The sequence below is a fragment of the Maylandia zebra genome, linkage group LG10, assembly GCF_041146795.1.
Source record: "Maylandia zebra isolate NMK-2024a linkage group LG10, Mzebra_GT3a, whole genome shotgun sequence".
Taxonomy (NCBI): Eukaryota; Metazoa; Chordata; class Actinopteri; order Cichliformes; family Cichlidae; genus Maylandia; species Maylandia zebra.
In genome coordinates, this window is record NC_135176.1 from 7,666,030 (window position 1) to 7,680,674 (window position 14,645).

At 40.8% G+C, this 14,645-nt stretch overlaps 1 protein-coding gene across 1 annotated transcript; it reads left to right on the forward strand.

The window, feature by feature from the left end:
• The first annotated feature begins 843 nt into the window (after window positions 1-843).
• hspb1 (heat shock protein, alpha-crystallin-related, 1) lies at window positions 844-7,379 on the forward strand. Its single transcript, XM_004557456.5, has 3 exons — window positions 844-1,348; window positions 5,977-6,040; window positions 6,626-7,379. The coding sequence occupies exons 1-3, from the start codon at window positions 958-960 to the stop codon at window positions 6,780-6,782; spliced, it is 612 nt and encodes a 203-aa protein (XP_004557513.1). The 5' UTR covers window positions 844-957; the 3' UTR covers window positions 6,783-7,379.
• Window positions 7,380-14,645: the final 7,266 nt, after the last annotated feature.

Consider the following 14,645-nt stretch of genomic DNA (forward strand, 5'->3'; position numbering starts at 1 on the left):
ACAAAGAAACCATGCTACCTAAAGAGTTCCCACAAAGACCGTGGGCCATGGTTGGAAATGATCTGTTCCAGATAGAGACTAAACAGTACCTGGTCATTGTGGATTCTTTCAACTACTTCATGTGGAAAGTAAAAGTCATGATGATTTAGTGGTCATTAAAATGTATTCAGAATTTGGAAACTGGCGATTAATGTCATAAATCATGACATACTACTCCCCCCTAGATAAACTGCCTTCATAGTTTAAAAATATGTGTACTAGTATTAGTAATACTGGCCGTGTATTTACTTGGTTTTGGATTGATACCAAAATTGCAGTATCACGCGGCACTAACATCCAGTAAACAATGAAAGACTGTCAGGTTAACAGAAGACTTGAGACACTACAGCTTGTTAATTCCCCCTTTGTGACAAAGAAATATGAATAGGCAGGTGTGAACATGGTGGATTTTCCTCCAGTTTTAATCCAGTCAAGTCATTTGGCTTCATGTACCAAACTGATATTCTACTATGTATTTCATTCAGGGCTGAATGGGTTCATAGCGCAACATAGCGTTGTTAAGAATAGCATGTTAGCTTGTAAGTAGACGGACAGAAGCCTCCCAGATTCTTCTGGCTCTTTGAGATGCACAGGGAGAGGAGAAGGGGGTTTACACACAGCACTCAGTGCCTAGGGCAACTGTTACATGGGAGGGTCTTCCTGTTGGATTCCATTCCAGTGCTACTTCCGCTATAAATAGATATTCTAGTGCTTTCGTAAAACATTCTGGAGGCATGAGGTATGGGGCTTGAGTCTGAAGGGAGGGTTCTGTTGATAAGGGGTGGTGTCATTGTGTATAAAAGCTCTCAGCTGAGAGGCAGACAGCACATTAAGAAAACACTTCCAGAGAGGCCAAGGGGCTCTTGATCTGCACACAGCAACACTCCTCTGAAGCTTAGAAGAAATTCCCAGATCATCATGGCTGAGAGACGTATTCCTTTCACCTTGCTCCGCACTCCGAGCTGGGACCCATTTCGTGACTGGCACCAGAGCAGCCGTATCTTTGACCAGACCTTCGGTATGCCCGCCCTGCCCGAGGACATCGCAGCATTTCCCAGCACCCACTGGCCAGGGTACCTGAGGCCATCCATCCTGGCTCCAGAACTAATGACACCGCATGCTCCCTTGATGTATCCAACCCACATGATGGCTCAGCAGGCTCAGGCTCGGGCCCTGTCCCGCCAGCTGAGCAGCGGCATTTCCGAGATCAAGCAGACCCAAGACAGCTGGAAGGTATCGCTGGATGTGAACCACTTCTCACCTGAGGACTTGATGGTGAAGACAAAAGATGGCGTGGTGGAAATCTCGGGTGAGCACTTATTTGATTTCTGTCGCTCTCCTTATTGAATGATTGAAAGGGCATAGTGTTTTATGTCCTGAAACCTAAGGTGTCATTTTCCTGTATGATGTTCCTTGAGTGACACACTTTAGACAGCTGTACTGGTTGATATGCACACTGTCTCACTTTAGTTTTCTTAAGTGCCTCTTTTTCTTCTGTAAAACAAAAACTGATAGAACTGAACAAAGCATGAGGTGGTTACATAGTTACATAACATATTGAGACAATAGAGTAATGTGTTCAGGGACTTGGGAGGGTCAGGGGGTTTTGACTCTAAGCCCACTGGACGCAAAACAAGACACAGTTCAAAATGTGGGAGTTGACTTTTAAAGACGCTCAGGCATGAAAACAATGTTAAAACAGCCTCACTGTCCATCCAGGACGGGCAGGAGCAAAGCAGACCTGAAGAAAGTGTGGAACTGATCAGATAGCAGCTTAGTTCTCTGAAGCCCTGGGCTCTCTTTTCTCTGAGTGAATCTCAGCCTCACTGCCTGCTATTTCACAAAGGATCCCATTCTCAGAGCTGGGGATTTAGCTGCAGCTTAGCCAGTATGTCCACTACTTTAAAAGGACTGCTGGATCTTGTCCAGGTCCAGTGTTCAGTCCCCGACTGTACCCAACATCTCCCAGCTCAGAGACTGAACCTCATCAGAAACACCAAGATAAACAAAGCACGAAATTCAATCCAAGTGGAATTTGCCACCCCATGTTCCACCCCATGTATCACCAGTGACCCAGGATGATATTTTAAACACAACAGTGTAATGAAGAGTTTTGTAAACACACCAAAGTGCAACCTCTCCACAGCTGTCGGTCAAAACTAATGACCCTTCGTTTAGCTGTTGAAAAAGTGTGTGTTACACAATCAATTTGGTCCAGTTGAAAAGCGGACAGCTCTCTCTGGACCGCAACCTTTATCGGTTCGTTGTAACAACAAACATATTACTGTATTCAGAGGCAGAATGAAGGGCAGCAACTTCATAGCAGGGCATCTGAGATACAAGAGGCTGATTAAGTCTGGTGAGGTGTGGTTCAGTAGCACTGAACTGCATGAGTTTTAGAGTTAACATAACATACAGGGAGTGCAGAATTATTAGGCAAGTTGTATTTTTGAGGAATAATTTTATTATTGAACAACAACCGTGTTCTCAATGAACCCAAAAAACTCATTAATATCAAAGCTGAATGTTTTTGGAAGTAGTTTTTAGTTTGTTTTTGTTTTTAGCTATTTTAGGGGGATATCTGTGTGTGCAGGTGACTATTACTGTGCATAATTATTAGGCAACTCAACAAAAAACAAATATATACCCATTTCAATTATTTATTTTTACCAGTGAAACCAATATAACATCTCCACATTCACAAATATACATTTCTGACATTCAAAAACAAAACAAAAACAAATCAGCGACCAATATAGCCACCTTTCTTTGCAAGGACACTCAAAAGCCTGCCATCCATGGATTCTGTCAGTGTTTTGATCTGTTCACCATCAACATTGCATGCAGCAGCAACCACAGCCTCCCAGACACTGTTCAGAGAGGTGTACTGTTTTCCCTCCTTGTAAATCTCACATTTGATGATGGACCACAGGTTCTCAATGGGGTTCAGATCAGGTGAACAAGGTGGCCATGTCATTAGTTTTTCTTCTTTTATACCCTTTCTTGCCAGCCACGCTGTGGAGTACTTGGACGCGTGTGATGGAGCATTGTCCTGCATGAAAATCATGTTTTTCTTGAAGGATGCAGACTTCTTCCTGTACCACTGCTTGAAGAAGGTGTCTTCCAGAAACTGGCAGTAGGACTGGGAGTTGAGCTTGACTCCATCCTCAACCTGAAAAGGCCCCACAAGCTCATCTTTGATGATACCAGCCCAAACCAGTACTCCACCTCCACCTTGCTGGCGTCTGAGTCGGACTGGAGCTCTCTGCCCTTTACCAATCCAGCCACGGGCCCATCCATCTGGCCCATCAAGACTCACTCTCATTTCATCAGTCCATAAAACCTTAGAAAAACCAGTCTTGAGATATTTCTTGGCCCAGTCTTGACGTTTCAGCTTGTGTGTCTTGTTCAGTGGTGGTCGTCTTTCAGGCTTTCTTACCTTGGCCATGTCTCTGAGTATTGCACACCTTGTGCTTTTGGGCACTCCAGTGATGTTGCAGCTCTGAAATATGGCCAAACTGGTGGCAAGTGGCATCTTGGCAGCTGCACACTTGACTTTTCTCAGTTCATGGGCAGTTATTTTGCGCCTTAGTTTTTCCACACGCTTCTTGCGACCCTGTTGACTATTTTGAATGAAACGTTTGATTGTTCGATGATCACGCTTCAGAAGCTTTGCAAATTTGAGACTGCTGCATCCCTCTGCAAGATATCTCACTATTTTTGACTTTTCTGAGCCTGTCAAGTCCTTCTTTTGATCCATTTTGCCAAAGGAAAGGAAGTTGCCTAATAATTATGCACACCTGATATAGGGTGTTGATGTCATTAGACCACACCCCTTCTCATTACAAAGATGCACATCACCTAATATGCTTAATAGGTAGTAGGCTTTCGAGCCTATACAGCTTGGAGTAAGACAACATGCATGAAGAGGATGATGTGGACAAAATACTCATTTGCCTAATAATTCTGCACTCCCTGTATATGCAAATTAAAACTCTGAAAAAATCATTTATGAAACATTTTAGAAATCTATGAATACATGTATGTATATCCTTAGTGCTTTACAGCTTTTCTTGATTGCTGTCATGCAGCAGACAACTCACACAAGCCTAACAGACGCACTGATGGTCAAAGTGACACATTTTGTTTATGCCTCCAAAAGCTAATTTTGCCTTCAAAACAACACAATTTGCAAACAAGTATATGAGCTTTTCTAATCAATCATTGCCCGCCAGCTGAGCAGCGGACAACAAAATACAAAATGCAGTGCTTAGTGGGATCAAGAATCAAAAATGCTTTGATGCAAACTGGCTGAAAACTGAGATATACATATTACAGAAAATACATATATTCAAAATGAATACAGTAAACCAAAATAAAATCTATTACAGTATAAGAAACAGCCACTATTGATACTCAGTCCCTTCTGTCTTGACAAGTTGGCCACAAGGCTTCATCCACATCAGACTCAAAATTCTTTCTTACAATACACCGAGGAAAAAAAACAAACATAAAAAAAAAAAAACCTTCTTTCATGCCGTATCCAACCTTGACAGTCCTTCTCACCTATTTCTTGGGCTGCAGCAGTCATTGCATTCAGAAAGGGTATCTGCTCATAGGGATGGTGATAATAAACTCCTCTAACGGATTCACAAAAAAAAATGGATCAGCCTCTCATGAAGTGTATTCAGGAATGTTATGAGTCGTTCGGTGTTGGATGGGTGAATGGTGGGGATATAGCATAGGACACCATCATTGGAGATGGCAGCACACGTGGGTATGTTGGCACCCCTCTGTCCTGGAACTCTGAAAGTGGCCCTGTATCCAGTGAGGTTCCTTCCACAACTCCTGACTTTACAGGAGCCGACTTCATCAGCATAAATGAAGACATGATGTGCTCCCTCAGCTTCAAGCTACATTCTTCTCTAAGTAAAAGCAAAATTACAATGAAAAGTGACTCCAGTTGACTCTAACTGCATGATATGACAAGGTATTACAGCATCTGGCCTCCTTCACAACTTCTGAGTTCCTTTGAAATGGAACTCTGTAGAGCTGCTTCATGGCCATATGGTTGCTTTTTAAGACATGGTTAATGGTGTTCAGGCCCACGTTGTTGAGGTTCCTGATCTGCAATCACTGCTGCCCTGTGACAATTGTCACTCTTCCACCAGAGAACGGCAGTTCTATAAAGAATACATGTAATGGGTTTGAGGAAACAATTACATGAAGTATATTGCTGAAGATATTACTGCACAGCAACATTACAGTGTTTCTGTTTAAACCGGTTGTACTCTTTGTCCAGCCTCTTTAAGTGAAAAGCCATGAATGCCTTTCCAACTACACCTCCACCTCACACACAGACGTCTCTTCCTTGGACCCCTCTACCAGTTACTCACTCTCATCTGCCTTAGACCTCCTCCATCCATGCTAGTAAAGAACAACACAGTTGTGCACCTTTGAAGGCCTGCAGACAGAAATAAACTAAACCAACTTGGGGAAAAAAAACCCCTCAACAACCATTCATCTCCAGGTTTAGTTATCACAGCCCAGTTTTAAAAATAGAAACAGAATGCTTATTATTAACTTTCAGAGGTGATGGAAGATGCCTGTAGTCTTTGTGCTAAGCATAAGAGCAATCTCTGGATCACATAAATAAATGCTTTGAAAAAGCACAAAGTCCAAATCAGATTATGGCTGGACTCCATAAAAGTAACTGTGCACCAGTAAGAAATACTTTATACAATCCAATTTATTATTTTCATTAGGTGCTAAAGTAGAGTGCATAAATTAAGGCTTAGATTAGTGGAATGAAGTCTGTATGCACTGTTCCGCCCAACAGGTTTATTTTACTATGGTAAACAAGATGTCTTCTTGCACTGCTCCTTATAGCAAAAATATCTTTCAGTCTAGCTTAAAGTACATTGTCTGTGTCCACAGGTAAGCACGAGGAGAGGAAAGATGAGCATGGTTTTGTGTCCAGAAGTTTCACCAGGAAGTACACGTGAGTTTGTCTTTACTTGAGAAAGAATAGAAAGGAATCTTGATTTACTCTTGATCACTTCCTGCCATTAATCAAACTAATTTAAGGAAGATGTGGCCCATGCAGTATGTCAACTACTCACTTGAAGACTTTAGGTTTTAGAAGTACAAATTTTATTGTGGCTGACTGTTATTGCCTTTGGTGTTCGTCCTCTAAATTGGATTTGATTTATTCATAAGTGTGATTAATTTTTCTAAAATCGTGACTCTGATACTGTGAGTCTCTTTAGTTCATGGGCTGATCTGTTCTGGCTGGCGGGCTGCTGATAGCTAAATTTCATGCTCTGAAAAGTAGCAGCAGCCTTCAAGCGGTTCATCCCTTCTTGAGTCTTGGTAGACTTTAGCTTCATAGGGCTCTGCTGCCATCTAGGGGCCATAGAGTAACACACACTAAGCTGCAACTGAACTTTACTCGTTTTACTAAACGCTTTGGTCCTGTTAGTTTTTGACTAAATTGTAGCACTGATCCTTTTCTCACTAAGAAGCAAGGTTTTGTTTTGTTTTCTTCTGATTTCTGACCTAATTGTGTCGTATTCCTCCCTCGCAGCCTCCCCCCTTCAGCTGATGTTGAGAAGGTGACCTCTGCCCTTTCTCCTGAAGGCGTGCTGACCGTGGAGGCTCCTTTGATCAAACCGGCCATTGAGCACTCAGAAACCACGATACCCGTCAATGTCGAAAGCAACGGTGGTGTGGTGAAGAAGTAGTAAGAAAATGGGCACCATTTCCTTCCACCTGTCCTCCTCCACATACACACATTCAAATAGATGTGTGTATGTGTGTGTGTGGGAGGAGGAGGAAAAGGACGGGGGATATTCCGCTTGTAGTGAGGAAAAGCATCAGCTTACCGCTCTTCATAAACAGAGCTCGTTCACATGCCAAGCAGAGGAGAGCGAAGGATTGCCCTAGCTCTTCCCTCTCAACTCCATCTCTGGTAATGAGCCTACCCCAGCACAGCACACTGTGTAAACGTATCTGCACCAGTGCCATGTGCGTGCTCTTTCTGCTGTAATTACACTCTTCATCTGAATACGCAGCTTAGCTCAGCTCTCAGCTTCTTGTTTCTTTTTCTCCCCCCCCCCCCCCACCCCTTTATGCTGCCTCTTCAAACATCGAAACAGAATGGAATAGCAGCAAATGTGACAATTATTGGAGGCAGAATGCCTCCAATAATGCACATACTAATCCACATACACACCAAAGCTTTGAGTAAAGAAAGAGGACTGTTTGTGATCTTGCTGTTGTGTGGACTGAAACAGACTGATTAAAGCCATGCAAACAGGAAATAAAAAACACCCAACATATAGAGTCTCTGCTGTTCATTTGTGTTTGAGTTTGTGTTGCTGTTGTGATACCTGATGCCAAACGGTTCATCCTGTGGTCACCAGTAAATGATAAATGGCCTGTATAGCGCTTTACTTAGTCCCTAAGGACCCCAAAGCATTCTACACTGGATTCAGTCATTCACCCAGTCACACACACATTCACACACATTCACACACTGGTGATGGCAAGCTACATTGTAGCCACAGCTGCCCTACAAAGGACTGTAACAATTTGATATTTAACAATAGCGCCCCCATGTGACCGTCTGATCCCTCCACACAGTAACACAGTGGACCAGGTTTCATTAAAATTGTAACACATTTTAGGTGAATAAAACATTACTTCAGCTTTTTTTTGTAGAGTACCCCCATTAGGTCAGTCACTGAAAGATTTAAATTGATAAGGACTTAGTATATTATTCATAATCTGCAGACTGTGACGATATATAAAATTCTTTTTTTTTAATGAATCACAGTAAAGTGAACTTCAGCAGACAGCACCCATATGCCCATATGTATGGAGTCAGAGTAAAAGTGATGTTGCTGTGACCTAGGTGTTATATTTACAGAGAAACGTAGCCATCTTTTTAGCTGTGCATCTGCACTGAAATGTGTCTTAATTCCCAAATTGCATAATTCCATCATACAAAAGTCTCTAATGAATAATTTATTGCCAAATGGATATATAATTGATGGAGATTTGCTCTGTTCTGTTGACTGAACAAGGTCATTTATAACCATTGCACCAGGCTTGTATCCTGCTGTGAAATGAAAATTTACCGAGCCCCCTGAAGTCAAAAAGGCAGTCAGGCATGAAGCTGCATCCATACAGGAAGAAATTCATGTAACGTGCTGACCAGATACCATTGAAAACACTGGTAATGTGAAGTAGACGGGACACTAGATACATTTCATTTAGCTTCATAGGCTAATTGCTTACATACAAGTAAAACTTGGCCAACAGAAATGGAAACCAGAACGTATCCCATAGTCCGTAAGTATTTGGACGTTGGCACAGTTGTATTTTTACCCCTGTAGATCACCACTGTGGGGTTTTAAATCAATCAAGATGTGATTGAACTGCAGACTTTTAGCTAGCTTTAATAAAAATAAATAAATGAATGAATAAACTGTAAATATTAATATGGACCTGAATATATTTATAGTGTTTAAATCATAGTATTTGGTGATTGTGATCATGCCATAGTTAACTTTGAAAAACAGATTTTCTTTGACTGCTACAAACAGATTAGTACAGCCACTTCACAGCAAGAAGATTATGATCAGAAACCTCCTGAAACGCTTATTCACTTCTTAAACACTGACAGACAAGCAGTTTATATCTGGTCCCAGAATAGTTTTTGAACAGCTGTGCAAAACCCCACAAATATTAATTATATTACATCAATTAAAAGTGTACTGAATTGACTTTAAGGTTAGTTTGCAGCTTAAATACCTCAATTTAAATATTTACAATTTATATAGAATTTAATTTACTGATAAATCACATTTCATCACAATTTTGAGGGTCTCTGATTTGCATCCATTGTTCTTATATCTCCTTTCACGTGACATTGCCATATATGATGTGATTTGGGGTGAGACACCTTCAGCAAAACCAGTGAGAAAAGTGTCCAAATATGTGATAGAGAAGATTTAAATCACACTACATCTTAAGGGTGTAGACTCGGACATTATCTAAACAGGAAAACTGACACAGCCAGGAGTTTGGAAAAGTGTTCGCTGATGGGCTGCTTCCACTACCAGTCTTACATGCAGTTGTGTTAATGCTCATCTCTTTCCACTTGACTGTGAGTCAATGCAGAGTGAATGAAAGCTGCAGCACTACAACTAGTGACGTACAGAGTATCTAGCGGTTTTCATCACTTCTTTTTCTTCCTCCCTGTCACCTTCCAGTCATCCATGTTGTATGCAAGCTCACTAATGCACATACTAACCCAACTCTTAACTCCAAAGCTGCAGGGGATATCTATTTATAGAACACTGTGCTATGCACTAAGCCTCCAGCGTGCTGTATAATTACACAGATTTGACATCAGACATGAACTGATGTTTCTTTTTCCTATGCTATGGACACCTGCTTATCAGCTGTCTTAATCTTGTAAACTATTTCTATTTATGTTTTCTATATATTTGCATATATCCTCTTTGTATGCAGCAACATATGTCTTTGTATCTGCTACACAATGTTCTTCAACCCACTGAGTATTGCAACTTTCCCCTTCCCCGATTCACCATTTCCTTCCATTTTAAAAAAGGCTGAAATTATCCATCAATCCAGGAGCTATCCAGTTTTTCAACCAGGATAGTGCCCTATGCGAGGATATGAAGAGCTGTTAGCTTCAGGGCCGCTGACTGGACTGACAGGCTGGAGAGGGGACAGAGATGTTATTATATAATGTGTATGACACACATACTGTAAACATATTCAGTGGAGAATCTGTGCAACAAATATTACCAGAACTGTATTTCTGAATACTAACATAGTTTCTGTTAAATGCAGATGCTAGCTCTCTATAAGCCTTCCGCTCCGATAATTAATCTCACCTTATTTGTCCTGACTCCTTCCCCTCACCTCTAACCCAGTCACAGCAGATGGCTCTTCCCCCCTAAGCCTGGTTCTAGTTCTAGGTTTCTTCCTGTTGGAAGGGAGTTTTACTTTTCCACTGTAGCCAAGTACTTGCTTATATGGGATCATCTGATTGTTGGGTTTTTCTTTGTAGTATTATAGGGTCTATTACAAAGTGTCTTGAAGTAATTGTTCTTGTGATTTGGGGCTATATAAATAAAACTGAGATGAGGTGAAATGACCATGTTTGAGGTGCAGCACCCTATTTGTGACCATTTTCACCCAGTGACATCCAGCAATCCCTGTAGACAATAGCATAAAGTCAGCATAAAGTGTAGAATTGAATCTAAGCAGCTTCATCAACTTAAACAAAAAATTATTGTCTGCTACCTTTGATCTAACTGGCCACAAGTATCACAGCCTGCTCTGTACCAGTTCAGCATAGGGCATTGAACTGCCTTGTACTATATTTTCATGCAACTTTTGAATACAACACAAGATTAGTATACTTTGATTGCAGGCTGTTTCACACAACTTAAGATAATGTTACATTTATGCTCACTTCTCTTCTGAAACTCAACTTTATTTAGATGTGTAGCATGAACACATCACAGGAATGAAAAGGAAAAGGGGAAGCATTTAGGTTTGGGATGTCATTTTCTTTTTACTAAGGAAGTATGTTCAGGCAGTTACTAGAAGTCTGACTGTCAGACTGCGACACAGTCAAAATGAACTGATTCTGCTGTAAAATGCATTACTATTGAGGTTTTTCCTTTCGTTAATACTGCCATTTAGTTGTGTAAATGTGCATGTTAGAAGTGTGTAGAGGTTTTGTGTTTTTAGATAATCTGTGTAGAGTTTTAGATCCCTCAGTTGAGTGAGTGGTACTGGCTGGGCAATTGGAGGGAAATTGATGGCCCTAAAGCCAGTCTCTACCAGATGCAGGAGAGAAAGTGGTGGTTTTTCGTTTTTGAGAAGTACTGGTCTCATCAAGAGGATCTGAGGATTCAGGAGTGATGGATGGTTAATGGCCAGGAGATGGCAGTAATGCAACAGTTTTGGATGCAAGCTGCCATTAAGCTTGACTGAAGAAGAAGATGCAGGAGAGAGGAGAGGTGAGCTGTGTCACCAGAGCCATGTTATGTTGAGTTTTGTTAATTGAATTGATTTGGGGGAAGTTTTGTTAAGTTATACATTAAATTAAGTTCACTGTAAATAAATTGCTCACCTCTGAAAACCTGAAATGTCTGCATAGTCTGCTTCTCTACCACCTTCCTTGACGTTCGTGCCTGACTACCTCACAGTGGTTACCAAGCATCACTGTTGCTGTTGTCTGTAGCCATCAGCCTCCAGGAACCACACACATCTGGTTAAAGAATATTCATTTTTCCAGTGGTTGCTAGATAATCATGTGATCAGTCATTGATCCTACATTGTCACCATGACTGCATGAAAACATTAACATGATGTGGTTAGTGGTCCATTCTGGTACATTTTAAGCCCTGGTTAGAGCCATCCTTTATAACAAAAAGCCTCTACTTGTTACTGTTAGAAGTGCTGCTAACTATGCTAAAATGTAAATGCTAAGCACATGAGTTTACTATTTTAATATTGTTAGTGTGTGAATATTATTTTAGTAGTAATACAGCTGGATATCATACAGTGGGTAGAATATTTAGAGAAAACAAAGTTTAAACTGGACGAGGAAAAAAAAAGACAAGCACCAATAGGTCACTGGCAGAATTTTTACTGTAGCTTACCAAACCTATAAGACATCAGCTTCATACAACCTACACTAAAAAGGCTGATGACGATAACTCAGTCAGTTATCATCATCACAGATGTGGCCTAATACAATGAGTTCATTATTAAGGCGTACACACTGATATGTTATTATAATAGACATATGGACCAAAGTCCAGCATTGATAAGATACAATCAAGAGTAGCACCCATGGATCACTGTAGGGTTTGGCAGCAATAAATTACTCACAACATGAATATTAGATTTACTGTAGGCCAGCATTAACAGCATAAATCATAAATATTCATGTCAAACAACTTTTCATCTTTTAAATAGCGTAGATCAGTGGTATTAGTGTAACAGCTTTGTCTTTGTAGAGTAAAAAATAAGCATCTAGACTAGTAAAATTTTGGCTCCTCCAATATCTGAGAAAATCTCTGACATAATCTTGAAAAAGAAACCAGTTCATTGCTCCTTTGTGTAGATCATGACAAGACGGGTATATAAATCATTTAATTGGGATGAAGAGTACAATAAAACTCACTCTGCACCCAGCAGTAGTCGTTTCATGCTCTAAATCTAATGTGCATTTCAGCAACAGAAAAAAAAACCCAGACTTGGTTAATGATGATCTACTAAATGAATGATCTTGTCATCAGGTGTGTGGACCTCAGATTAGTGCACTGATGAACAGATGTGGTGCTTTTTCTTCTCCATAGCAACAGTGTAGGATTTTGCCAGTGTTGATTGCCTTCTGACAAATTAACACTCACCAGCTGTTTCCAATAATTACCTCTCCCTCCCTACCCGACTGAAGATGTTAATTTGACAAATTGCCATTCTTGATTAGCACTGCTTCCCACACAGACATCGTTGGATTAATGATTAGAGTCTTTTGCAGAGACAGAAGACAGAGAAAGAATGTGATGTTCCAGCCAACTTACCTGCAGGGGGAAAAAAATCCTGGACACAACAATGTTGCATAAATGAGCAGTTTTCTTGTTCACTCAGTGCTTTCTGAATGATTAGAAACTTATACTGACATTGGCATTATGTGTACCAATGTCTGTGGTCTTCTGCTCTTATCAGAATCAGAGAGACTTTATTTATCTCCAAGGGGCAATTAAGATACAACAGAGCAGCATGACGTTAAAGATAAGGACAGGGCATAAACGGGCAATAAGAATGAGATAATAAATACACAGAATGTACAGTATATACAGTTTTAAAATTAAAGTGACTGAATAAGTAAATAAGTAACTGTAAGTGAATAAATTGAATAAAGTGTCTGCAGTATTAAAAAAAAGAGTATAAAGTAGTTTATGTTTATGGATGTGGGAAATATCAACCACCACTATCTCTTGTTGGTTGGGACAGCAGCTTGTCTGTCTAGACCTCTAACAGAAGATCTCCCATCGGGACTTGGGGACGTCTAGTCCATATGGATGTTTTTGTAAACTATCCCAGCCACTTCGTAGTATTTCTCATTGTATGCTGTCACAGCTTGAAGGGCCTGTTCTTGTGGTGCCATGATCAGAGCCTCTGCTTCGTCCTTTAAGCGGCCTTTTTAGCCACTGGTAGCATATCTTGATATCTTCTCTTCCTCTGTGTTGATGGCACCTCCTAAGCAGAAGCTTAATTGTGTATGTTGGTTCCCTTTTTTCATCACTGTCTATCTTCACCTGCCCGAGGCATTCTTGAAGTAGCTCATCTTGTGGGGCTATCTTCCTGATGTGTTCTGAATGCTCCATTGTCATCCTGGACTTTGGTTCTAAAACTAACCCTCACTTTTTCTTTTTCCATTGCTCATAGAGCCTCAGGGTGCTGGACTTTGGATATAGACCTCTGTGCATTGTGAGGAGGTTTTGTATCTTGAAATCAGTGGCATCCATGTGGATGGCCGGCCATTCTGTGGCCGGATTATTTTTCCAGCTGGGTAACTGATGACTATTAGGGCCTGTGTTTTAATGGCTTGCATCTTTTTCCTACTGTTCAGCTAGCCTTTCAGCACCCGTATCTGGAAGTATCTGGCTGTGACTGACCTTCGTGCATCTTTATCATGATTCTCAGTGGCCTGTGGGATAGCCAAGTACTTTTGGCTCTCCTGCACATCTGCTATTCTCCCTTCTCACAACTCCACCCCTTCAGTCCAGATCACCTTCCCTCTCTTTTCAACCATTTAACCACACATATCCAGTCCAAATGAAATCCCAATGTCCTCGCTGTAGATCCTGTAGATATGTGTGTATGTGAGTCTATACTCTGGATTATTTGCAGGTCTGATTAGCATGAATTGTCTTTATCTGTAAAATAACTGGATTGATTGGTACAGTTCACATTAGATATCTGTAGTGAAACTAGACAAACACTGAGCAACATGGACTATATCACAAAAAGCCTAAAATCCAAAACAAGTAAATTTGAGAACCTTGAGAACCCAGCCTATAACTGAGGTGTCTCATTGCAGACACACCAACGTCTGTATAAAATCAGACGTTGGTGTGTCTGGGGGGAGACTTCTGCTATGCTGTGTTGTGTTTCAACCAGGATCAGTACCAGTACATCAAATACATTCTTGGAGCTGTATTCTCAGATATGTGTGGGCTACTGCATTATGTAATTTTGTAAAGATGCTGAAGTTTGAAGAGTCATTCATTAATATTATAGGCATATAGGCATCCTCAGAAATTTTCAGAGATATTCTTAAGAGTTTAGAACAAGATGCAACCAGCATCTTGTTCTAAGTTTTCAACTTTACCGTATTTAAGTGTTGACATTCTAATGACAGCAACATTGGCTAGGAAAGTGGTGCTCCAAAAGCTGAACTGCTTTCAATTAAAAGCAATGATAATGTAGCAGGAAAGTGCTGTGCACTGAGGACCATGGGTGCTGTCAACACTTGGCTATATAGG

Bases quoted from the DNA above. Each gene is read 5' to 3' on its own strand.
- hspb1 (XM_004557456.5), top strand. From the start codon at position 958: ATGGCTGAGAGACGTATTCCTTTCACCTTGCTCCGCACTCCGAGCTGG. The intron at 1,349-5,976 runs GTGAGCACTTAT...CTGTGTCCACAG, and splicing joins TGGCGTGGTGGAAATCTCGG to GTAAGCACGAGGAGAGGAAA. The intron at 6,041-6,625 runs GTGAGTTTGTCT...CCTCCCTCGCAG, and splicing joins AGTTTCACCAGGAAGTACAC to CCTCCCCCCTTCAGCTGATG.